The following is a 27,519-nucleotide window of genomic DNA, read 5'->3' as shown; positions in this document are numbered from 1 at the left end:
GATGTGGGCCGGAAAAAATATTGATTTAGGTTTGAACGGGGTTCCTGATTGTATCTCCTCATTGTCACCCAAATCATTGGATTTGAAGAATTTCTTTAGACATATTTTCCTCACATGTTTATTGAATTATTGAATGCCTGGGCACACATTCTAGTCCACATGTGCAACGCCATAAAGCAAAAAAAAACAAAAACATCAGCATCTTTTCTGATCGCTATCCTCACACAAGTTGATTGGACAGACAACTGGCGATTGGGGGTGGTAGCCAATGGTATCGGGTAGTGTCAGATAAAATGCAGTCATGTCCAGGATTTTCCGGGAAAACGTGTTACATCAGCTCCGGCCTCGATCAGCCGGTTTCTATCACACAGGAAGAGTAGGTTCTGGGTTACGCACAGACTGCACATGCTAGGAAAATATTTTGATGGTGAGTGAATTTCGAATAGATTTAATGCAGTATGCTGACTGGAGTGATTTTCAGGCGGGTTTTTACTTTGACAGGACAGCAGCTACCTGATCTCAGGGCTCCATAATTTTGCAGAACAGCAATCAGGTCTGAATAACCCCCAATATCACATCAGGTTCATCAAACTGGAATCTATTATATTTAGGCCTAAATGTACAGGTCAGAGCCCTAACAGATGATTAAACTATATACGCATAAGCGTTCTCTATAATGTGTTAAGTATTTGCTGTGCAAATGGGCCGCCCCTGGGTCTAGAGGGGCTCACACTGCACCCATGTTTAATAAATTACCTTCCCTTAGTCTGTGTTGGCGCTGCAGCAAAAAAACAGTATAGAATAGTTTCTGGGAGCTTTGTTGGTGCCATGTTCCCATAGACTCAGGAGGGTAGTCAATCCTCCACTGCTATTTCCGAGGGGGGAAATAGCGATGGGTGCCTATTCAATGCGGTCTTTCCCAACAGCACTGAACAGGCATCTCGGCAAAACGAGCCAGATTTTTAAAGCAGTCGGGCTCGTTTTGACGAGAACGGGCGCGGATTGTCGAGCTCACAGTGGATCTCAACGATCCACAGCCGTTTCTCGCAGCCATGCCCTCTTTTCGGCACTCGCAAGCAGGACATTGAATACCACCTGCCGATTTGCTATCAAGCGGACAGAGAACGGGACAGGGTCACGGCTGTCGGACGTCCCGACAGTCGTGGGAGAACATTGCATTGGCTACAGAAGCTGAGGAAACGTAGGGCAGTGATAATAGAAGTTGTAGGGCATTCAATTACTACTGCTAGTATTACTCGCGTTATACCTCTGCAATGCATCACAAAAAAAACAAGAACATTTTTAGTGATGCCAAACTATTCCATGCTAAGTACATGAAATGAATATGAAATAATATAGCATCAAATGATTTAAAACTTTAGTTTTCCTTTTTTTGGGGGTCAGATTCTCACATTGCTAATTATTTTATAGTGGAATTCAGCTCATAATATTTAGAAATCACACTTATTTTTAATTAAAATTTTATTGTGAACAAATTTACTACACATGACTCAAGTCTGCCCAGGTTTTACCTTTTGGTACCCTCAACCCAGATTGATCCTTTTAAGAATACTTTAAGGATACTCCTATGCCTCTACCAAGCACGTTTTATATGATCGATGGTCTGAGACAATTTGCCTATTACAGGCAAGATTTTGTATCGGTAATGGGTCATTGAAATCCTAAATACTGACACTACCTTTAACGGTCCTATATTACTAGGTTCACAATTGTGGAGAGTAATGCTGGGTACATACTCTAATATAATGTCTAACATGCATATAATTTAGTGTGTACCCACTATAACATTAACAATGTGCTCTCCTGCATGTTGATAAAGACCCCCGCCATTTGAAAATGCAATCAAATTTTGCCTAGGTGGGTGACGACAAGGTGCATTTCATTCAGTGTGAACGCAGTGAATGGTAACGAAAATTATATCTTCATAAAACAAGATGGTCACTATTAAAGAAAATGATATTGTTATCTTTATCATTTGTTAAATTGTTCAGTGTGTGCGCACTATATAGCTCCAGGGAATTCACGGGAAATCTCTTGTTTTAAATCCTGTTCTAGCAATGACTAACACTGACTCACAATGTTAGTGACTGGAAGCCAGATATGGACTACCGCCTTTCTCTTACAAATTATTGCTCCTCTATCTAACAACAATGCAACTGTTCTGCTAACATCAGAGTATGCAGTCTTCAGGAAGTTATGCCAGACAAAGATGTTCTAACATAAAACAGCTGCATACATCTATTAACACAGGTGTAAGTCACGCAGTACTTTCAGAATGCTTCTGTTAAGATTTGTCAACTTCTTATTTCTAAATAATTAAGATTGAAATAGCAAGAGGTATGTCCAGACAGCTGTAGAGCTCCCATAGTTGTCTTTCCTAAACAGTACTACAAAAGCAAAAAAAATGTATGCTATAAAAATACAGTGATTCCCAAACAGGGTGCTGTAGGGCACATGCAGGGAGGGTGTGGTATAGGGGTCCGACATCTCGGGATCCCGACAGTCATTATCCAGATGTCGGGATCCTGACTGGCCGGACCCAGACAGCATGGCGAGCGCAACTAAGCCCCTTGAGGGCTTGCTGCGCTCGCCACGCTGCGGGCGCGGTGGCTCGCTACGCGAGCCACCTAATCTATTCTCCCTCTATGGGGGTCGTGGACCCCCACGAGGGAAAATAGCAGGTTGACATCGGGAACCCGGCTGTCAGTGTTTTGACAGTCGAGATCCCGATATCGGGTGATTGCCTGTCGGGATCCCTACTGTCGGGACCCTGTCAGGCACCCGCTGTGAAGAAAATAACTCATCAAGGCTGACAACCAATTGCTGCCTATCGTAGTACTATTGCAGTAAACCAGAAAGTAAGGGCCCAATTCAGACCTGATCTCTGGGTTGCAAGTGTTTGGAGCCCAGCATTCAGGGAAACGCTGCCCCGCACACGTGAAATCCCGCCCATGTGCATGGCTTCCAATACCTTCACAGCCATGCACATAGGGGAAAACCTTTCGCAATCGAAGAGTCCCCCCCCCCCCCCCCCCAAAGTCATACTCGGCAATGCGATCACCCTGGGGAGGAGGCCATCCCACAAAAGATCTGGGCAATACCTGGGTTTTCCCAGGCACTCCCAGAAAACGCCTCTATACATCTCAAAACGGCTGATTCCTGTCAATTTATTTATTTATTAACAGTTTCTTATATAGCGCATACATATTCCGCAACGCTTCAATCAACCTGCGAATGACTAGCCATCACTGGCAGGGACGGCTCGCTCATGCACACTGTGGACCGTGCGCATGTGCGGTCGTTCGATAAATCGCAGTACAGCAATTGGGACTGAATCGGGCACTAAGTTAGGTATGTTAAAAGTCACAAATATGACTATTAAAGCTTCTCATTGGTCCTCCCCATCCCACACCCATGTGGTGGCCATTTTAAAGCAGTGAATAATATATTTAAGCAACCCCCACCCCATCAAATAAGCGGCAAAGACGGTATGAATGAGTCTCAGAAAGGTTTTATTTAGATACAGGGGTACCTGTTCTCAAGTTTTACTGGCATACTAATAAGGCATTATATTAGCAAAAGCATATTTCTATTTTCAAGCAGTTTTGTACAGAAAGGCAGCAATTTGTCTTCATATACTGTATTTGTAATGATATATTCATACTCATATCTTGGTGCTGCAGAAACTGCATCAGTAATACATTCTGTGTACACAGAGCGTGGACATCATCTAGTATAAGGTAACACAAATAACAGCCTCTTTGGTCATGCTTCATGGACACACGAACGCTGCTGTTTTTTTCTCCTTTGTTGCTGGCATAACTGTTTCACCTTGATGGGGAAATGGTTCTCTTCTGCACCGGAGATCAATCAATGTTTTGGCAACATGACTGAAAGTTGCACTGTGCTCTGGAAACACAAGGCAGTTCACTGTTAATAGTAGGCCAATCGAAACCAGATATTTACCAAAAATATAAACTTGTTATTTTACAAGTGGAAACAAAATACTGGAATAAGCTAGTCACAGGAAGTGTGCCTACGAATGGAAGCATGCATGCTTCACAATCCTATGATTCCCCCGACTCAGCTGTTGTAGCCGAGTCGTGGCTGAGAATAGTCAGTGTGGAACGTTTTTCTAACAAGCAGAGGGTATGCACCATGTATAAGATGAGGATGGACACTACTTTGTTACATTAATTCTTTTCACATACAAAAAAAAAAAAAAAGGCGGAATCTGTACCAATCATCTCATATGCAAAGGGTTATGCCACGAACATGAAGACAGACAGGAGGACTTGTTCTATAATAAATGGCCTATGAAGCAAATATAACTCCTATCACTTCCCATATACACTGTAGTAGAGTGACCTAGCCCTTATTTTTCACATATATGGAGAATGTATTAAGGATGGTGTACCGAATATAGAATGCCACCACTGTGTTTTTTGCTCTAGTCTGTTGAAACCATTGAAATCTGGGTACTTGTTTCCTATCTGGGCGCCCAGGTTTTCTACGTACGGCACCGTAATGAAATCGGATCGCATCGCATCATACACATACACGATATTGAACGATGCGATGCGATTCGATTTACCATAGGAAACAATGTGAAATGGCTCAATTTAGCCAAATTATCATAGGAACAATAGTAAATGGGCCAAAAACACCCCTGAACATTGAAATGTCCCCCCAAAAGTAGTTGACGCCACCCCGCCATCAACGTGAACCCGAAGCGTGGCGAGCGCAGCGAGCCCGCGAGGGGCGGCGGTACGCATCCTCCGACCTTTTCATGCCCTACTATCCACTAGGGCGTGGAGTGAGAATAGAATAGTGTGGCGAGCGCAGCGAGCCACCGAGCCCGAAGCGTGGCGAGCGCAGCGAGCCCCACGAGGGGACGCGGATACCTTCACAGATATACGCGTCCCGTCGCGGGCTTCCCAGGTGTCCATGGCGACGCGGACACCTGGGAAGCCCGCGAAGGGACGCGTTTACCTGTGAAGGTATCCGCGTCCCCTCGCCACGCTTCGGGCTTGGTGGCTCGCTGCGCTCGCCACACTATTCTATTCTCACTCCACGCCCTAGTGGATAGTAGGGCATGAAAAGGTCGGAGGACGCGTACCGCCGCCCCTCGCGGGCTCGCTGCGCTCGCCACGCTTCGGGTTCACGTTGATGGCGGGGTGGCGTCAACTACTTTTGGGGGGACATTCCACTGCTCTGTGGGTTTTTTTGGGGTTTCTGGCCCATTTACCATTCTTCCCTATGCTGATTTGGGTAAATTGATCCATTTAACATTGTTTCCTATGGGAAATCGAATCGGATCGCATCGCATCGTTCAATATCGTGTATGTGTACGATGCGATGCGATCCGATTTTTCTACGGAGAATAGCATGGTGCGCAATTAACTTAGCGGGCGCCCAGATAGGAAACAAGTACCGAAATCTGTAATAGCTATGAGAAGGGGCAACAACCAGGGATGTAACCAGAACTTTCCTATAGCAACATATTGAAGGTGCCACATTTTAACGATCCACAGGTGGAGCTAATTACTTCACTTGCTATTCTGCGTGGAGACCTGGAAAACATGAACTGTTGGTGGTCCTTGAGGACCTAGGTTGGGAACCACTGTCCTAGAGAGACACTTATCTGCAGTACAGTAGATATTAAATTTACACCCCATAATGGTGCCCTAGTTCATTTTCTGAACCACAGTAATGACCTAATTAATATGCCCCATAGTAGTGCCCTAAGTTTATTTTATGAACCACCATAGTTTGCTAGTTTATATTATGTCACATTGAAGGGGTGCCAGTACACATTGTGACACACACAGTAAACACAATTATTAGGTCACAGTGGCCTGTTCATTCTGTACCATATTAGATTGCCCTCCAGGTCAAGTTATTCCACATTACCATGCCCCAGTTCATATGATGTATCATTATAGTGCCCTTTACATTACAATTAGCAGATCAGATTACGACACATTACAGTGCTCTCCAGTTTATATATACCACATTACTGTGCCTGCTTACAATTTTAATATTCACTACACACTCCTTCCACTGAAAATGTAAGGTCATATAGTTTTGGGCAACAGATCAGACCCAATTGCTTAGCAGGCAAATTGGTATGAAACTTTATAACCTATGTACAGGCCCCCCTAATCATCTGAGCCCCATAGCAATGGTACCCCTTGAATGCACACTATAGTTATGCCCATGTCAATACCTATAAAGCTTATTTTGGCAAACCAAGGATGACCAAAGTCTTTTCTTAGAAAAAAACATGTAAAAACACATTACTAGGACACTATCATTATACAGAAAATGACAACATTAATTTTAACATTTGTTTTGATGACGTGCTACCAGCCTTGAATCCTTCTGCAAAGCAAGGCATATCACAAGCATGTATCCAATTTAGTAGATGAGTGCAAGTAAAGGCCCATACACACTGGGTGACTAAGCTGAAAGCCGCAAGTTTAAGAGTCTTTGAGCTCAAAGCCACCCAGTGTGCATGCTCTGGCGGTGCACGTTCCCGCATCATCGCCAGGAAAGTCGCTCATCTACTGGTAATACCAGCAGATGAGCGGCTTTGAGGACAGCTTTGCATAGCGCTGCGCTATGTAAAGCCGTCCACCCCCCCCGCTGACAACGCCGGGCAGGGGGAAAGCCGCTCAGTGTGTATGCATTGAGCGGCTTTCCCGCCAGCGATGATACCGATCATCGCTGTCCATACACGCTGGGCATAGTCGCCCAGTGTGTATGGACCTAGTTTCCGGTTTTGAAAATAGCATTTCTTTAATCAAACTGCTTTTTCCTGTTCAAGAATACCTTCATGTTCTGAATAGTGTCAGTCCAATCCATGGTCGCTATCTGAGGTATTGCAGTCAAAAGTATACTGGTTGCTTTATTGGAGTTTTCTTTTAGGGTCTTCAACACTCTGTCTACAGATACCTACAGATTAAAAGTACAATCAGTTGCATGTTACTTCCAGCTGAAAACGGCGATGTTGCAAATAAAGGTTTTTTTTGGGGCATTTTGGAGATAAATGTATCAAAATCCCTTTACTACCCAATGATGTTGTAGGGACTTACAAAAATGCTAGGTACACATCTGAACACCACTCACAATCTGTCCAATTTGAGATTTTCAGAATGATTAAACAAACAGGAAATTAACTTTCAGGTGTATACACTAGTGATTCTTTTCATATTACAATAAGTGATTATACTGCAATGTTTTATTTATTTTTATAATTTTCAGTACAGATGGTGTAACTACACTCTTAGCTTCAATTTAATCTCATCTCAGCTACAACAAGAAGAGGGGAGTAAGGGGAGGAAGTTGCAGTTTGAGATTTGGCCATTAAAATATGTACAGATCTGTGACTGAACTATGCGATTCCGGATAAAACGTACTGTAAGGCTAGTTCGAGATTACATATAGTCACATGATTGAAGAAAACTTGTTTATATTTTTACTTTTTGTTCCTCTCTAGAGGTTACTAGCCCCGAGGCTTTTCTGCAAGTTCTCCATTTTTCTTATTTATTGTTTTGTAAAACTGAATATCCTTGTGTGTTATGACTCAAATCGACAAATGGATATTACTGCTTCATAGCCCTCAGGGTATAATTTCTTCCCATGCATGTGTGTGTTTACTCCAAGTACTCCAGTTTCGTCCTGCATTCCCAAAACAATACACTGATGGGTTAATTGGCACCCAGTATAAGAAATTACCTCTAATGTGTGTGTGTGTGTGTGTGTGTGTGTGTGAATATACTTGTCAAGCGTTTTTTAATTGCTGTCAATGTTCTATGTTTCTGGGCATAGGCAGTCACATAAAATGCCTGCTAGACTGACAGAAATGTTATCTGGCAGCCTGACATCCATCAGATATTGTAGCCATACAGAGAGCTGTCACAGTGTATGGCCACATTTCCCAGTCTCTGCACTGTTAAGGAACAGGGTAAATGTCCATTGGTTGCTGTGGCAGTGCACATATTATTATGGCACCATTTTTTTCAGATTGTATTGTATATGCATGCAACCAAAGACATAAAAAGTGGTAGTGAAGAAATTGAAAGGTTCCTTGGGCGCAAAAAGGTGTTTATTAGAATAAAAACGATAACAAAAACATCACATATACAGAGGTAAAAAGATACAATTAATCCCTCTCACCCAGTGTCGGTGGTGGAGCCACAGATGGCAAAGGCAGAGTGTCCTAAAAAATAGATCCACCCTGCAGGCTCCACAGGCTTAGCACTGGGCTGGGTCCTTGGGTAGTAGCAGCAGTCCTGGGCCAACGCGTTTCGATTCTCTGGGAATCTTTGTCAAGGCTGATGTGGTTCTGTGAAGTGCTGCTATTTATGAGGAAAAAGTGCGGGAAAAATAATGGGCGTGATCTAAGTCCGAATACCGGAACTGAGTATCCATTGGTGGTTCAATGTGTCTAAAAGGAGAGAATGTATCTCCTATTCGTTGGAAACAGTCACAGCTTCATTCATTGGTGGTTCGTGTGTCTGTATAGGGGATTTGTTCCTCTATTTGTGGATGAGAGCCTCCGCATGACTTCCGGTTTCCGGAAGTGCGGACGGCGGAAGTGTACGTCCGTCACTTCCTGTCCCGCCGGCTAAACGATCCTAGTCATCTTAGTTCCGGCGCTTCCTCTGTGAGGCCGGATGTTGATGTTTTGTTGACTTTCGGATTTCTCAACAGACGTATGCCGGTGGTCACCTTGTCGGGGAGTAATATAGACATCGGTGGCCATCTTTGATGTGGGAACCCAGAATTTCCATATTCAATAAGACGATATAACCTCATAAAAGAAAGATATTGTTTTAGAAGTTGTTTAGATAAATAATGCACACAACTTGATAAACCAATAAGAAGGATAAATACTTTAAAAATTAATTTTAAAAATTAATTTAAAAATTGATAAGAGGGCAAATGGATTGTGAAGTTAAAAAAATTCATGAAAAATTATAAAAAACACTTTAACTCAAAGTCCTTGTTGAGACCATGTGGAACTAGGGTTTTTAATCTAAAAATCCACTCCATCTCTCTTTTTGCCAACATGGTTTCAGAGTCTCGGTGTTTCCAAGTGGTCTTAATATTTTCTATTGCCATAAAATCCCGTATATGATCACTAGAGCAATTGTGAATGGTGCTGAAATGTTCCGCCAAGGAATGGGTTTGTACTCCTTTTTTAATATTGCGGAGATGTTCCGTCATCCGGGTTTTCATCGCTCTCCTAGTACGTCCGATATAAAATAAACCGCAAGAGCATTCAATTAAATAAATAACATTAGGTGTGTGACACGTAATGAATTGTGAAATTTTGTAGTCTTTATTTTTGATTGTAAAAGTGTCCCTCTTTGATTTCTTTGATTTTACTGTTTTACACATGCCACATGTGCCGCACCTATGAAAACCTTTAGTGCGTATCCGAGATATATCAGTATTCGGTAGTGCACTTTTCACTAATCTGGTTTGTGGATTGTCTGCTCTGCGGTAAATGAATTCAGGTTGTGCTGGTAAAATACTATCCAAGATGGGATCTTTTTTTAAAAGTGGCCAGTGCTTTTTTAGGATGGTTTCTAATTTCTTTTGATGGGGACCGTATTTGGTTATGAAAGCCAATTCCGAAGTTTGCTTTGATTTCTTCTCCTTTCTTTCTTTTGTGATTGTCCTTAAGGTGTTTACATCGATTTTTGGCCACTTCTTCTCTTACAGCAGTGATCTGGCCAGAGTCGTACCCTCTTGCTCTGAAGTTAAGTGCCATTTCATCTAGTTGATCTTTGCAGACTTCTTCCTCGGTACAATTTCTTTTTACCCGAAGGAACTGACTTTTGGGTACACTGTTGAGCCATCTTGGGAGGTGTAGACTTTCTTTATGAATATAGGATATATCTGTGGGTATCTGTGGGTTTCTTGTATGTTTTGGTTTCTAATTTATTGTTTTTTATGTAGATGGTGAGGTCTAAAAAATGAATCTCCTGTTTGCTCCTGGTAAAAGTGAGTTGAATATTTAAAGAGTTATTGTTCAGATGATTGCAGAAAGCCTCAAGTTCCTCTTCGGATCCTCTCCAAAAAAACAAGACGTCGTCGATATACCGATGCCAGGATACCAGGCTTGCCTCCCAGCTATTGTTGGTCCAGATGTTATCCTCCTCCCATTTGGCTAGGAAGAGGTTGGCATAGCTGGGGGCAAACCTGGTACCCATGGCGGTCCCCACCACCTGTAGGAAATAGTCCCCATTAAAGTGGAAGTAATTATTTTTCAATATGAAATTCATCCCTTCTAAAATGAAATCTTTTTTGGTGTTCGGAATGGTGGATTTCTCCAAGAACCATCTGTTGGCCTCTATACCATCATCATGTTGGATGATGGTATAGAGAGAGGTAACATCCGTTGACACTAGGATCATGTCTTCACTCCAAATGATGTTACTGATTTTTTCTAAAGTGTCTGTGGTGTCTTTAAGATAGGATCTTGTTTGTTTAACCAGAGGTTGTAGATGGTGGTCAATATATTGAGATAGTTGCAGGTACCACCTGCAACTATCGGACGTCCAGGGGGATTGATGGCATCTTTGTGTACCTTCGGTAGAATATAGATCGTTGGTACTGTGGGATGTGGTAGATGTAGGAAAGATTTTTCATCTTGAGTGATTGTTTCCTTTGCTCTATTTTCATTCAGCCATTTTTCAAAGGTACTGTTAATTCTCAAGGTGGGATCAGTTTTGAGCTTTTTGTATGTGGTGCTCTCCAACTGTCGCATGATTTCCTTTTCATACCAGTCCCTATTCATGATCACCACACTTCCCCCTTTGTCAGAGGGTTTGATCACTATGGTTTTGTCACTCTGTAATTCCTTCAGGGCTGTTCTTTCCTTTCTTGTCAAATTCCACTTTTGTATATATTTGCTCTGATTTAGAGTTTCTAAGTCGTCCAACACTGATCTGGTGAAACTTTCCACATATGGTCCCTTTAAATGAGCAGGAAGAGGAGTCAGTCCTACAAAGGGGTTTGAAATTTGCCCCCACTGGATAGATGGACCATTTTCAAGCCTTTATCGACGTACAGAAGTACGTGAGAAAATTAACGTTAAAAAAGTTTTGGTACTTATGTAGTATCTGGGCGTCCGATTTAGAAATCGGATCGCATCACATGCGACCAAATCGTATGCGATGCGATGGTCAAGATTTTTCCATAGGATTCAATGTTAAAATGGTCTGAGTCCATTTTAACATAGAATTCCATGGGAAAAAGGGGTCCTTTTCCTTTCCCCACTATCCAAGTGGGTATGGAGTTGGATATAAACCTGTGGCGAGCGTAGCGAGCCACCGAGCCCGAAGCGTGGCGAGCGTAGCGAGCCCCGCGAGGGGACACAGAATACTTTTTAAGAAATATGCGTCCCCTCGTGGGACTCGCTTCGCTCGCCACGCTTCGGGCTCGGTGGCTCGCTGTGCTCGCCACACTATATAAAAATCAACTCTATGCCCACTTGGATAGTGGGGAAATGAACAGGACCTTCTTAACATTGAATCCTATGCAAAATCGCATCGAATCGCATCTGATTGTATGCCTTAAGGTAAGGCATACAATCACAAAATCGGCAGCCCAGATACTACATAAGTACCAAAGTTTTTTCACAATAAGGAACAACTGGAAGTCCAAGAATCTTCCACTTTTAGGGCTAAATCCAAATTTTTTCCTGCTCATTATAATAGCTTGCAGAGTCTGGCACTCTCACGGTCTTAACAGCAATGAAGAAGCAACACAGCAGTAGTGGGTCAATGTTTCGGAAGTCTGTTTACTTCCTTTTTCAAGACAAAGGTGCACCTTTGTCTTGAAAAAGGAAGTAAACCGACTTCCGAAACGTTGACCCACTACTGCTGTGTTGCGTCTTCATTGCTGTTAAGACCGTGAGAGTGCCAGACTCTGCAAGCTATATATATATATATATATATATATATATATATATATATATATATATATATATATATATATATATATATATATATATATATATATATATATATATATATATATATATATATATATATATATATTTGGTCCACAATTTGCACAATCCACAATAGGCTTTGCTTTAATTTATTTTGGATATATATCTCCAAATCAATGTAGGTATAGATTTGAATGTATTACCTATCCCTTATAATTAGTCTATCTTACTGTACTGTTTTTTTATTTCACCCATTTGACAGCAATTTTTTTTTTACTTATCCGAGGGTTATAGAGTACAGCAAATCTTATAGTGTGTACACATGGGGCGATATGGCTTCCGATGATGTTCTGATATAGTGAACATCGTAAGCCATATCGCATGCAGATCTCATGCTTTTTTAGGGCTTGCGACCCCGATGCGCTGCCGATGCGCGCTCCCATGTGAGCGTAAATCTGCAGCCAAATAGAGAGGGCAGCCAAGACTATATAGTCTAAATTGTGCCACTCCATGCATGCCGTGCGATGCAAGTCCCGATGCGATCTGATCGCATAGCACGGTAAATCTGACCGTGTGTACACACCATTAGGCATGTGTGAAAAAAACAAACAAAAGAGAGAAAGCAAGCTTTAGGGCAAATATAAACAAATGAATGGAATACCTAAACATTGTTTAAACTTTTTGCACCCACACCTCGCGATGGGAATAGGAATAACATTTGTATGTTAACCCTTTGTGTGCCAACCTCTCAGTGGGCCTTATTTTGGTTCATTCTTTCTGACAAAATCCTTCTTAGATGGACAAAACCAAGTGCACTGCAGGGGGACAGATATAACATGTGCAGAGAGAATTAGATTTGGGTGAGTAATTTTGTTTCTGTGCAGGGAAAATACTGACTGCTTTATTTTTACACTGCAATATAGATCTCACTTTGAAGTAAAACCCCACCCAAATCTAATTCTCTTTGCACAAGTAACATCTGCCCCACCCGCAGTGCACATGGTTTTGCCCATCTAAGAAGGATTTTGTCAGAAAGAATGAACCAAAATAAGGCCCAGTGAGATGTGCAAATATCTGCTGAAAGTGCCAGCTCCGCTCACATTTGTTATATAAATTCAAATAAAAAATAAAAAAATGTTGTGTAAAAAAGGTAAACATTACAGGTCATTATGATGAATAAAATGTTCTCTTGCCAATTTTCACAAATTCAATTGGCACTTAAGGGTTAAAAAGTTTCTCTCTTCACCCTGGTAAGTAAGTAAAACTACTGAATGCAATTCTATTAGAGAACTATAATTTTATTAGGTTTTTGTAACATAAAAATACATTATACCAGATTTATATTATTTTAAAGTTTATTAAAATAGGTGACGGTTCCAAGCTATTTACTTACATACTTACCTGCGGGGTGAACCAACTATGTTTAGCTATACCTGCATAATTATTCATATCTCATGACTGCGCATCAATATTTGAAACGTGAGTAAAAACATGATTACATTATGAACATAATTTGTTTAGATCACATGATCACAATGTAACACTGTGTTGGTGCAACCACAGGATTAGGAGAGACCATTGGAAATAGAGCTATTTTACATCCCAATACCATGGCAACGTGACATCACGAAGAGGTGGGATTACACCACGAGACATGTGATGCATGGGTTCAATTGTCTCTATAGGTTTGTAAGTACAGACACTTCTTGGCCACAAGGTTCGCTTTATAACGCATGACCAGGTAGGATGAATTGGAACCTTAACGGATACTGGACCAGATGAACTAAGCTTTAAAAGTGATAAAATGGAGAGTGATAAAAAACCAACCAATCAGCTCCTGCCTGACATTTTTTTAAACACAGTCTGTGACATGGAAGGTATGATATGATTGGCTGGCTGTTTATCACTCTCCATTCTATCACTTTTGAAGCTGGCCCTCAGTCACTGACCTAGTCTACCTAAGATCATGGGACTCAAACTAGTCACATAATCACGCTTTATACTATGAGAATATCTTACTTTTTTTTTTGTTAACATGACAGGTACTACTAATTTAAATAAACTAATGTATAGTAAAATGGAATATAGTAAGATTCAATCGAATATAGTAATGTGGGGTACACACCAGGACGACCACCGTCGTTCACGACCGATAGACGACCATGGAACGATTTCCCTTGGACTTCCCGGGAGCTCCCAGGCAGTCCCCAGCAAACGATTAGCAAAAATTGTGTTTTTTTGCGGAACGATCTAGATCCGATCCCGATGCGCCCGCGATGGTCGTTAAGACGGTCGGATCGCTGGTTTTTGTTTTTTTTGCAAGAACACATGCGACCGTCGTCAGATGGGCCTTTGAAATTTGAATGAAGGGGCTGGACTAGCAGAGGGGGAGGACTAGCAGAGGGGGATAGGAATAGCAGCAGCCATTTTAAACCAGTGTATTTCTGCTTTGTTACTAGTGAGGCTTGGTTTATACCTGCTGAACGCTGGACATAGCTATTTACACATTACTTTGTTTTGCCTGCCATTACAAAGTGTCTTTTAACCCTGCACTATGGAGAATGCAGTGATGGGTAGTCACCAGCAACAGTACCTGCTCTATTATGCAGTTTTGAAGCTCAGGCGTCAGAGAGCCCAGCGCAGGAGAGAAAGATCATGCTGGACAAAGCAGTGGCTACTTCAGCGTCAGACTCGTTCGCACATGCCACTGCTCAGGGACATCAGGGAGAATAACCCAGACGATTTCCGTAACTTCTTGAGGATGGATGATGCCACATTCCAGGAATTGCTGCGTCTGGTGACTCCCCACATCGAGAAGCAGGATACCAAGTATCGCATGGCTATCCCTGCTGAGGAACGGCTGGTGGTCACCCTGAGGTTTCTGGCGACAGGACGGTCTCTTGCTGACCTAAAGTTTGGATCCCTCATCTCCCCGCAAGCTTTGGGCCTCATCATCCCGGAGACCTGCAAAGCCATTGTGAAGGTGCTGCAGTACCAGTATTGCAAGGTAAGGATGAAATATACACTGTACACTTTATTGTGCAAACAAAATATTTTTATTTATAATTTAGGCCTAGGACAGAAACAGGTTTTTTAGGCCTTTCATGGTTAAAACATGTAAAATAGTAAATAGATTGTGTCAACAAAAATATATTATAATACCATATATAAAAGATATTGTACAAAAACACACACTATATATAAAGATTTAAGTATGTATGACCCAGTTTAAACTTTCCCAATAAGTACGGGCTACTGTGTGGCAGAGGATGTCTGCCGCAGATAAGTAAAGGCTGCGGCCCACATGGCGCATGGCGCAGATGCAATGGTCCCGGCCACATTGATGTGCGCCATACGCCATGTGAGCAGTGGCCATCACATACCTGCAGCTGAGACCATGTCTGCCGCACAGTACCCCATACTATTGGTAAAGACAAAAGGGCAATAAATGGAGTTTGCTATCCAGATTGAGGAGAATCCTGTTCTCCCTCTGGTAATGCAGGTACAGGTAGCAGCATATAAAAAAACAAAAAACACACTCTGGTAACTTCTGGAACAGGCACTTACAACAGTAGGGATAAGGTACTGTGTGGCAGAGGATGTCTGCTGCAGATATGTAAAGGCTGCGGCCCACATGGCGCATGGCGCAGATGCAATGGCCCCCGCCCCATTGATGTGCGCCATACACCATGTGAGCAGTGGCCATCACATACCTGCAGCTGAGACCATGTCTTCGGCACAGTACCCCATACTATTGGCAAAGAAAAAAGGGCAATAAATGGAGTTTGCTATCCAGATTGAGGAGAATCCTGTTCTCCCTCTGGTAATGCAGGTACAGGTAGCAGCATATATGTAGAAAACCAAGACAAAAGACACTCTGGTAACTTCTGGAACATGCCCTTACAACAGTAGGGATAAGGTACTGTGCGGCAGAGGATGTCTGCTGCAGATATGTAAAGGCTGCGGCCCACATGGCGCATGGCGCAGATGCAATGGCCCCCGCCCCATTGATGTGCGCCATACGCCATGTGAGCAGTGGCCATCACATACCTGCAGCCGAGACCATGTCTGCCGCACAGTACCCCATACTATTGGTAAAGACAAAAGGGCAATAAATGGAGTTTGCTATCCAGATTGAGGAGAATCCTGTTCTCCCTCTGGTAATGCAGGTACAGGTAGCAGCATATAAATAAACAAAAATACACACTGTGGCCCTTGTGTGGCAGAGGATGTCTGCTGCAGATATGTAAAGGCTGCGGCCCACATGGCGCATGGCGCAGATGCAATGGTCCCGGCCACATTGATGTGCGCCATACGCCATGTGAGCAGTGGCCATCACATACCTGCAGCTGAGACCATGTCGATGGTAAATGATAAAGTAGCCTATTTTTTAAGACAGATCCTCAAAAACAGGACACTCTGGATCTTCTATCAGTAAAGAACTGTAGAATTGACGGTACTGGGGGGGTTGAGAAGGCTGTGTAGGTGTTGACTGGGTATGTGTTGGAATTGTGCTCGACTGGCCTGCTACGGTGGCAGGCGGAGTAGGCACTGGTGATTCTAATGACAGTGGTGTGTCTGGTGCACTACCAATGCCAACTATTTTAGTGCCACTGTTGAGATACCCTAAACTGCCATTATACACCAACTCCATGCATAACTTTTCAAAAGTAAGTTGCTGGTCAGGAGCCATGTTGCGAACACACTCTGCCACATAAGTGAAGTAGTTGTCATGTTTGTCCGGGTTTCTTTGCAGGACTTGATGTGCCCGCATCATAAATTCTTCATGTGCCGCTGCTTCTCCTTTTTTTCCTTTGCCACGCATTTTTTTGGCACGGGGGAGTGGTGGAGTGGGTTCCAGGGTGGGTGGCGGAGTGCGTGCCGGAGTAGGAACTTCGTTAGATGTGCATGCATTATCAGATAGGACAGATAGGTCTGGGGTTGCAGGTGGGTAGTCACCAAGCTGTAAAAAAATTGAACATGTTTACTAATCAATTCTATTTACTTCTAATTTCAGTTCCCTACCAGCGTGAATGAATGGAAAGTCATCGCAGAGGAGTTTGAACAGCGATGGAACTTCCCAAATTGCGGTGGAGCCATTGATGGCAAACATGTCCGCATAGCCCAGCCTATCAATAGTGGTTCCTACTATTTTAATTACAAGGGCTATTTTAGCATTGTACTAATGGCTGTGGTGAATGCCAACTATGAGTTTATCTTCCTGGATGTAGGAAGGAATGGCCGTGCATCGGATGGTGGCACTTTCAAGGACACAAAGTTCTACGAAAGGCTCATAGCGAACACCCTTCACTTGCCGTCTGTCCAGGAAACTAAACAGGGGCTTAACTTTGTTTTTGTGGCTGACGAGGCTTTTGGCCTGCACGAGCATGTCATGAAGCCATATGCGCAAAGGGGCCTGAACCATGACAAAAGGATCTTTAACTACAGGCTATCCAGGGCACGGCGTGTTGTGGAAAATGCTTTTGGCATCCTGGCAAGCCGGTTTCGCATTTTTCACACTGCCATTAACCTGAGGGTGGACAAAATTGACTGGGTTGTCACGGCGTGCTGTGTCCTGCACAATTTGCTCCGCAGAAAAGCCACACAGCAAAGGGCTACAGGCACAGCACTCCAAGAAGACCAAGAACTGCCAGAGGAGGTAGTGCAGATATCCTCCTTGCAAACCCCAACACAACGCTACACAGGGAGTGCACGAGCCAAACAGGTGAGGGAAGAGTACATGGCCTACTTTAATGGGGAGGGCGCTGTGGATTGGCAGGAGGAATCAATTAGATAGCCAAAAAAATAGACTCACCGATGCAGACTGCGAATTCTCCTCCTCCTCCTGCGCCGCGACTTCTTGGTTTTCCTGTTCGACCATAAGGACTACTCCTGTCCTCATCGACTCCTGGCTGAGGGTGAATGTCAACCGGTCATAGTACCAGAGCGATGTTTGATACATCTCGTCGACTCCAGCACCAGACTTCTTTGCAGCCTCCATCTTCTTGTGTTCCTTTAAGAACACCGTGCGCATATTCTGGATGCGTTTCCTCACCCATTCAACATTGGCCTCTGGGTGAAATGGAAGACTGTAGCGTGCCAACTCCTCCAAGGCTTGGTTTCTTTTCATTTTGTTTGAATACTCCTTGGATTTGGTTCTCCACAGGCATTCGTGTGTACGATATTTTTCAATAAACCCTTCCAAAAACTCTTGTTCCTTTGCGTTGGACATTGGGACTGTAAAAAGATAAAACCATTTTAGTTGTTATAGTTATACCCATGTTTTGTTTCATATTTAAATTTTTATAGTTATAGTTACCAGTTTACCTAGTTCTTATGTTTTAAGTATTTAAAATGTTAATAAACTTTTATGAAAACCACTATACATTTTATTGTGCAGATTGCTATTCACACACACAGGTGAATGGGGCCTAGCAGAGAGGAGTGCTTGGAATACTGCAATGGTGGACAATGGTTTATGTATATATATCTATATATACACAAACACACACACACAGGTGAATGGGGCCTAGCAGAGAGGAGTGCTTGGAATACTGCAATGGTGGACAATGGTTTATGTATATATATCTATATATACACAAACACACACACACAGGTGAATGGGGCCTAGCAGAGAGGAGTGCTTGGAATACTGCAATGGTGGACAATGGTTTATGTATATATATCTATATATACACAAACACACACACAGGTGAATGGGGCCTAGCAGAGAGGAGTGCTTGGAATACTGCAATGGTGGACAATGGTTTATGTATATATATCTATATATACACAAACACACACACACAGGTGAATGGGGCCTAGCAGAGAGGAGTGCTTGGAATACTGCAATGGTGGACAATGGTTTATGTATATATATCTATATATACACAAACACACACACACAGGTGAATGGGGCCTAGCAGAGAGGAGTGCTTGGAATACTGCAATGGTGGACAATGGTTTATGTATATATATCTATATATACACAAACACACACACACAGGTGAATGGGGCCTAGCAGAGAGGAGTGCTTGGAATACTGCAATGGTGGACAATGGTTTATGTATATATATCTATATATACACAAACACACACACACAGGTGAATGGGGCCTAGCAGAGAGGAGTGCTTTGAATACTGCAATGGTGGACATTGGTTATATGTATACACACAGACATGGGGCCCACCCAAAAAAAACAGTGACATGGTCGGGTGCACGGTTGCCAAACCAGTGCTTTATACACACTATATACATTGGTGGCAACAGTGGGCATGCATAGAAGAGCATTGGGAGTGCAAACATACCAGGTTGTTGTTCTGGGAGATGAGACAAGAAGGAGAGTCCAACTGCTGCGCCAGCGCTGTTTGCTATGTGGAAAAACATGGCGCCGGGGGAGTGTTTAGGAAATGCCACTCAAATAGGCTGGATCAAACGACGGACGCACCGACGGACGGACGACGGAGGCGGCAAAAAACACTCACGATCTGCATACGATTGACGGTCGGTCGGCCTGGGATTGACAGATCCTACCTGCAGCACGTAGGACCAAAGATGCGACCAAACGAGCGGCGTGAACGCGCATTTGATCGGAATCGGATCAAATAAATGTCAAAAACACACGATAGTACATACAATCTGCATACAACCGGTCGGAATTGGATCTAAATTGACAGAATCGTGCCCTAGTCGTCCTGGTGTGTACCCAGCATAAGACTGCCAAAATACTAAGGAATGAACAATTTGACTGATGGTTTGATTGTCTCTAAGGGCCTTATTTTGGTTCATTCTTTCTGACAAAATCCTTCTTAGATGGACAAAACCATGTGCACTGCAGGGGGGGCAGATGTAACATGTACAGAGAGAATTAGATTTGGGTTAGTAATTTTATTTCTGTGCAGGGAAAATACTGACTGCTTTATTTTTACACTGCAATATAGATCTCACTTTGAAGTAAAACCCCACCCAAATCTAATTCTCTCTGCACATGTTACATCTGCCCCACCTGCAGTGCACATGGTTTTGCCCATCTAAGAAGGATTTTGTCAGAAAGAATGAACTTTGCAAAATAAGGCCCTAAGTGACATTCAGGTGTTAAGCATTATGCCACTATGGATTATGTATTTATATGGGCTTCTAGACTATTCACAACATATGCTTCTGTTAAAGCTAGGTGCCTATAGTGCAGTGAATTGGATTCTGTATACACTTTGGACCAATTTATTCTCCACTAGAACTGAAATGTACAGCTATTGGATACCATGCTAGTAACCACTTTAAAACACCAATATCTGCCTACCAAGTCCTAATAGATTGATGGGGATTGATTCAAATAAGGTAAACCTTGCTGCTAATTAAGGGGTACACTTTGGTGTAGGTCATCACCCAGTATTTGATAATGCATAGGAGTGAACCAGTATGCTTTGCCTTTAGTATAAAAGTTTTTTAATTCATTTTTATATTGTGGCATTTTTCTACTAACCTGTTTTAATAAATTGTATACCGTTCATATTTTCCTTTAATCAAGTACCAACATTCTTCTTTTTAGTTTAGCTGCTTAGGGTAGCATACCAGGTGCTGTTGATAGCATGCCTTAATTTTGTGTATGGATATAAATTGAAGTTGCCTTTGTAAAAAAAAAAAAATTATATTCAACCCATACCTCCCAAACATCCTGCAATAAAGACATTTGCCTCAATTTGAGTATGGATGGGGGTGTTGCATTAAAGAACATTGTGAAGTTTCCATGACATTCAGCATACAAAGTGCCACTTTCCTAAATTTAGAAAAAAAAGGATCAGGCATTTTATCACTTCTCCTTCCTTATCACTGCTTTACCCCTCTGTCCTTACAGTCAACCATCCATAGCATTATAATAAGGACATATATATTAAAAGAGAGAGAGAGAGAGAACGAACTTGTACCACTCGTAGAGGCTCCACCACAGAGATAGGTTTTGGTGTGTGTCCTGCTGTCCTCCGGCTCGCACTGGGGGGCTCTCGGCTACTGATGCTTCAGATTAACATAGCCTTTTCTGGAGTCTCCAGCCTGTGCACGGTATATTTCCGGCCAGCAAACAAGGTACTCTCAATTGATTAATGCGCTTCCCTGCTTTTAAAATTTGTTCAGCGGCTTCATCAGAATCCAAAAGTGTATTACATGGTGTCACACTATCATTAGGTGACACCATGCTGCTGATATCCCGACATAGTGATAATAAAAAGTAAATATTACTTATTGCGAAATATAAACTACAATACTTACAGCTTCTTCATGTTCCTTCCAGCAGTCATAATCAGTAGCCATTGCAACACTTGCATAACAGATACCAGCTTCTTTTGCAAGAACTACTTCAGGAACGGTCGTCATGTTGATGACATCAGCTCCCCAGAGACGAAACATGTTACTCTCCGCTCTGGAGCTGAACCGCGGGCCCTCTATGGTGAGCATGGTTCCTTTTGAGTGGCACTTTATGCCAAGTTTCTTAGTAATGTCTATTAAAACCTGCAAAATACAAAATGGCATTGTTACAAAGGAAGTTTAAGTGGCAATTGTGGTTTTGGAGATTTGGAAGCAATAGTTTACATAGTAGTGAGCTATTAGATGCACCACATTTGAATGAATTTTATTATTTTTAGTTGAAAAAAAAATAAAATCCTCAAATTTTAACATCACTAGCATTACCACGTATAATACAATCCTTTCTCCCAGTGACGTCACTAAGGGGTGTGTGTGTGTGTGTGTGTGTGGTGGGGGCGGCTTAAACCCAGGTGTCACCAAAGTGCTCAGTGACAGGAGCCTAGTGCCGCTGCACTGTAACACTACGTGCAGGAACTGCCTCCTATAACAGTGCAGCCCGCATTTTGCAGTTTAAAAAATGGGGATACAGGCCGTGAGGGTGCATTAAATTATGATGTCATCTGTTGCCATTTTATACTTACTTCTCTAGTTTTGTCACAGAAAGGTTCAGCCATTGGGATATGACAAACACCAGCTAGACAGGTAGGTGTCCCATCATAAAACGTTTGCTGTCTTTTAGTGGTCCTGTGGTAAAGCCAAGCATTGAGTAAGTAATGCAAGAATCAATGTACAGTTAACTGCAAAATAAAAACCAGACATCTCAGTTATAAGCCTTTGTAACAGGGTAACAGCCAAGAGGAAAATGCAGGCAGGTTTCAGTGTTTGTGCAAGCATTTAATGTCATTCATGCTACTTTATAGCAAACAAAACTTTGTATGGGAAACCAAAGAAACATACAGTATACTTCTGCACAATGCTCTGTGCGCTGTATCTAATGTAGGGTACACACCACAACGACCCGCTCACGATGCACATCGTGAGCGGGTCGTCAGTGTCTCGTCCGACCCGCTCACGGTGACGCGGGGGGACACGACCCGCTCACGATGTGCACCGTGAGCGGGTCCGATCCGATGGCGACCCGCACCCGGCTGTATGGTCGTTCTTCAGATCCTACCTGCAGCAGGTAGGATCTGAATAACGACCGACCCGCGGGGCCGCGCATCGGATTGGAATCGGACCAGAACAGGGAAAAAAAAGGGCCCAATCTACCTACAATCTACATCCAATTGGTCGGAATTGGATCTAGATTGAGGGGATCGGGCCCTAGTCGACCTGGTGTGTACCAGGCATTAGTTCCTCAAGGACAGAGCTGGATTAAGGCTCCAGGGGGCCTGGGGTTCTTAGTCCTTAGGGACCCACCTTGTCTTAAATAATCACACAAACACACTAAGCATATAATGGGCAGGTAATTGCATAGGCCCTGGATGGACCCTGCAGAGAATGAGACATCCACCTGCAGGGTGACTGTGACCTCTAAGAGACGCCCCCCACCCCCACCCCTCCATCCGGCTCTGCTCCAGGCACTGACAGTCCAAGACATTAGTGGTACAATACTTGGGGCTTACGAACTGACAACTTTTTGGCACCAGCACCCTGAGCAGCAGACTGAAAAAGGTTTAAATTCCTTCAATTGCAATCAGCCCACTTTCCAGCGGGTGCCAGTCGGGATCCCAACAATCATTTACCCAACGTCGGGATCCAGACTGTTAAAACACAGACAGACGGGTTCCCGATGGCCACTGGCTATTCTCCCTTGTGGGGGTCCACGACCCCAATAGATGCAGAATAGAATAGGTGGCAAGCGTAGCGAGCCACCACGCCCGCAGCCTGTCGAGCGCGCAAGGGGCTTTGTTGCGCTCGCCATGCTGTCTGAGTCCGGCCAGTCGGGATTCCGACGTCGGGCTAATGACTGTCAGGATCCCAACTGTCGGAACCCTATACAACACCCGGTACTTGTTTAGTTTCACGGCGCCCGATAGATCGGATGCGATATCGGTCGATCCGATGCGATTTTTAACCTGTTCATAACCCCACTTTCCACTACGCACGGAGTTGATTTTATATAGTGTGGCGAGCCCGAAGCGTGGGGAGCCCTGTGAGGGGACGCGGATTACTGCGCTTGCCACACTATATAAAATCAACTCCATGCGTAGTGGATAGTGGTGTTATGAACAGGTAAAAAAAATCGCATTGGATCGGCCAGATTCTCTTAATGGACTTAATTTAATATTTTTTTCAGATTTTATCAATGAGAAACCTTTGCCCTATGGGTGCCATGAATTATTATTTTTTTTGATACTCAGGGGTGCCGTGATTCAGAAAAGTTTGGGAACCCCTGCTATAGAGAATGTATGTGTCAAAACATTTGAAGTACAGTATTCTTAGCAGTGGAGAAGTAGCTTAGTTGCCAATCACAAGCCACAAACAGTTGTGCAATGACATTCAACAACAGACCGCTCCTTATGTTAGTAGCAAGTTTAATTCTTCTAGCGCTGCTGTTGCTGTCCTGCTGTGGGTGTGCGAATTGAGTAATCCAACCTCCAGGCCTCCCCAATTCAGTCAGCAAGTGTACAGCACAGGAAGATGGGCAAACTCTATCAGGAGATACCCCCTAAATTCAGGACTTCTGGGAGAATTGGAAAGTATGTCTGGTAATCCTGGCTGAACCATTAATGTCCAGGAGTCTGCTATTTACAGCAGCAGAGGGGGCAATGCCACAAAGCCACGCTGATGCTATATATTAACGGTACTGATTTATGCAGGTGTAGGCAACAGTGTAGAATAATGGGCGCAGGGCCATCTGACTCGGGGCCCTGTCTGTGCTGCACGCCCTGCTACTATCATTAACCCTTTGAGTGCCAACGTTGCTGTAAACGATCCTCAAAACATCCGCTAGCAATGCCAGCATTGCTCACAGCGACTGTTATTTAAGTATAAATGGTACTCTTTACTTAGCACGGCGCCCATCGTGGGCATTGAATGCACTAAAAAAATCGGGTGCGACGCGACCGACGCGATGCCCGCAATTTCCCATAGGGAACAATGTTAAATGTCTCAATTGACCCGATTTTCCTGTTCAATGCCTCAATTGACCCGATTTTTCCATAGGAAACAATGTTAAATGGCCCACAGAGGCCAAATAGGCACCCTGAAGTGTGAAATGGCCCCCACAATTGTTAACGCCACCCCACGATCAACGTGAACCCGAAGCGTGGCGAGCGGCGGCGGTACGCGTCCTACGACCTTTTCATACCCCCACTATCCACGTCGGCGTGGAGTTGAGAATAGAATAGTGTGGCGAGCGCAGCGAGCCACCGAGCACGAAGCATGGCGAGCGCAGCGAGCCCCGCGAGGGGACGCGGATACCTGTGAAGCCCGCGAAGGGACGCGTTTACCTGTGAAGGTATCCGCGTCCCCTCGCCACGCTTCGGGCTCGGTGGCTTGCTGCGCTCGCCACACTATTCTATTCTCAACTCCACGCCGACGTGGATAGTGGGGGTATGAAAAGGTCGTAGGATGCGTACCGCCGCCCCTCGCGGGCTCGCTGCGCTCGGCACGCTTCGGGTTGACGTTGATCGTGGGGTTGCGTTAACATTTGTGGGGGCCATTTCACACTTCAGGGTGGCTATTTGGCCTCTGTGGGCCATTTAACATTGTTTCCTATGGAAAAATTGGGTCAATTGAGGCATTGAACATGAAAATCGGGTCAATTGAGACATTTAACATTGTTCCCTATGGGAAATCGCGGGCATCGCGTCGGTCGCGTCGCACCCGATTTTTACTGCATTCAATGCATGCGATTTTTTTACCTGCGATGCCCACTATCAAAATCGTGGGCGCCGTGCTAGGTAAAGAGTACCGTATAAATAAATACAAATGCAGCCAAGTCAATCAATTAAAGTTTAGCTAAATATTGCACCTCCCAAAAAAAAAAGAGGTCGCTGTGAGCGGTGCTGGCATTTTTAACGTATAGATTTTGAGGCGTTGGCACTCAAAGGGTTAATATGCTATGGTTCTGGTACTAAATTGCACTGAAATCTTACAGTGAGAAACACCTGGACAGTAGACACAGCTAAACTTTCTACGAAAGTCAAAGAAGTACATTTCAATATTTTAGAACAGCTCCTACACAAGACCAAAACTTCCACATTTAATAAATTGGACTTATATTATATAATGGCTAATCTTGCAATTTTAGCACATTTTTTGCATGACTGAATAAAAAGGAGAGGACAGGGCCCACTCAGAGCCTGCACACAGGCTCTCATCTCTTAAATAGCCCCTGCTCGCTTCACTTTCTAAAAGTGCTATAGCGAAAAGCAAGGTCAACATAAATCAGTGCACTTTACCACTTTCATTGTTCATATTCACATTTAAGTTTGTGGTATTTTTGTCTTTGAAGATTTAGAGCCTGTTAAATTGCAAGTAATATGACACCATTAATAAAAGCATTTTAATATAAAGTAACATCATGGATCGATGTTCATGTGTTGTATACTGATAGAGGGCGAGGAGACATACCAGACACGCTTTAGAGTAGGGGTGGCCAAACCAGGGGCTGGCAACTTTTAGGGTGGGGGGCAAGTACAGAGCACCGGCCCATAAGTAAAGGCCAAAATGGAGGTTTTCAGTAAAAAAATGATATAAATATATAGTTATATATATATAATAATATATATGTATGTATGTGGGGGGCAGCCCCTTTAACCCCTTCATGACAGAGCCAGTTTGTGCCTTCATGACAGAGCCCTTTTTTTCAAATCTGACATGTCTCACTTAAGTGGGGATAACTTTTTTTTGCTTTTACTTATCCCAGTGATTTTGAGATTGTTTTCTCGTGACACATTGTACTTCAAGTTAGTGGTAAATTTTGGTCGATACAGTCTGTGTTTTTTTGTGAAAAATACCAAAATATCGTGAAAAAATGGAAAATTTAGCAATATGCAAAATGTTAAATTTTCTGCTTGTGAGACAAATAATCATACCACTCAAAATAGTTAATAACTAACATAGACCATATGTCTACTTTATGTTGCCATCATTATTTCAACCCCCTTTTCATTTTTTTGGACACTAGGAGGCTTCAAATATGACTAGCAAATTCTCAAATTTTCAAGAAAATTTCAAACACTGATTTTTTTAGGGACCAGTTCAGTTCTGATGTGACTTTGAGGGACTTGTATGTGAGACACCCCCATAAATGATGCCATTTCAAAAACTGCACCCCTCACAGTATTCAAAACAGCATTTTGGAAGTTTGTTAACCCTTTAGGTGTTTCACAGGAATTAAAACAAAGTGTAGGTGAAATTTCAAAATTTCTTTTTTTTTTGCAGAGTTTCAATTTTAATACATTTTTCTAACAAATACAGTAGATTTTACTAGAGAAATGTGACTAAAAATTGATTCCCCCAATTCTTGTGTTTTCAAAAATATCCTATATGTGGCCCTAGTGTGCACGTTGACCAAACCACAGGCTTCATAATAGAAGGAGCACCTACTTGATTTTGGAGCCTCCTTTTTATGAGATTTTTTTTTTAGGCACCATGTAGGTTTCTAGGCACCATAAGTGCTAAAAGTTAGGAACCTTCCCCACAAGTCACCCCATTTTGCAATCTACACCCCTCAGGGAATTCATCTAGGGGTATAGTGTACATTTCAAACCCCCAGGGGTTTCACCAATTTTGGTACAACTGGGATGTGAAAATGGAAAATTACATTTTTTTACACAAACATGCAGTTCTGGCTCAAAATTTTTCATTTTCACAAGGAATGAAGGAGACAAAGCACCCCAAAATCTGTGCCCCAATTTCTCCCGAGTACGGCAATGCCTCACATGTGACCAAAAAATACCAGTGGGGCGCATAGCAGGACTCAGAAGGGAAGGAGTGATTTTTGGATTTGGCAGCACAGATTTTGGTGGAATGAATGGTGGGTGCCATGTTGCATTAGCAAGACTCCCAAAGCACCAATACAGTGGAACCCCCCCACAAGTCACCCCATTTTGCAAAGTACACCCCTCAGGGAATTCATCTAGGGGTATAGTGTACATTTCAAACCCCCAGGGGTTTCACCAATTTTGATACAACTGGGATGTGAAAATGGAAAATTACATTTTTTTACACAAACATGCAGTTATGGCTCAAAATTTTTCATTTTCACAAGGAA

The 27,519-nt window shown here is 43.1% G+C and overlaps 1 protein-coding gene across 2 annotated transcripts in view; it reads right to left on the bottom strand.

Moving 5' to 3' along the window:
- Positions 1–3,516: 3,516 nt before the first annotated feature.
- Positions 3,517–27,519, bottom strand: part of MTAP (methylthioadenosine phosphorylase) — a 76,198-nt gene continuing 52,195 nt past the window's right edge. For both annotated transcript variants that reach the window (XM_083185143.1, XM_083185153.1), the window contains 4 exons: positions 21,935–22,037; positions 21,258–21,497; positions 6,856–6,978; positions 3,517–3,930 (listed from right to left, as the gene is read on the bottom strand). In XM_083185143.1, coding sequence (XP_083041269.1) covers positions 3,892–3,930; positions 6,856–6,978; positions 21,258–21,497; positions 21,935–22,037 — 505 coding nt within the window. In that variant the 3' untranslated portion in view covers positions 3,517–3,891. The remainder of the gene's footprint in view (positions 3,931–6,855; positions 6,979–21,257; positions 21,498–21,934; positions 22,038–27,519) is intronic.

Source organism: Crinia signifera, chromosome 1 (genome assembly GCF_055691185.1).
Source record: "Crinia signifera chromosome 1, ASM5569118v1, whole genome shotgun sequence".
NCBI lineage: Eukaryota > Metazoa > Chordata > Amphibia > Anura > Myobatrachidae > Crinia > Crinia signifera.
This window is presented reverse-complemented; position numbering and strand designations above follow the sequence as displayed.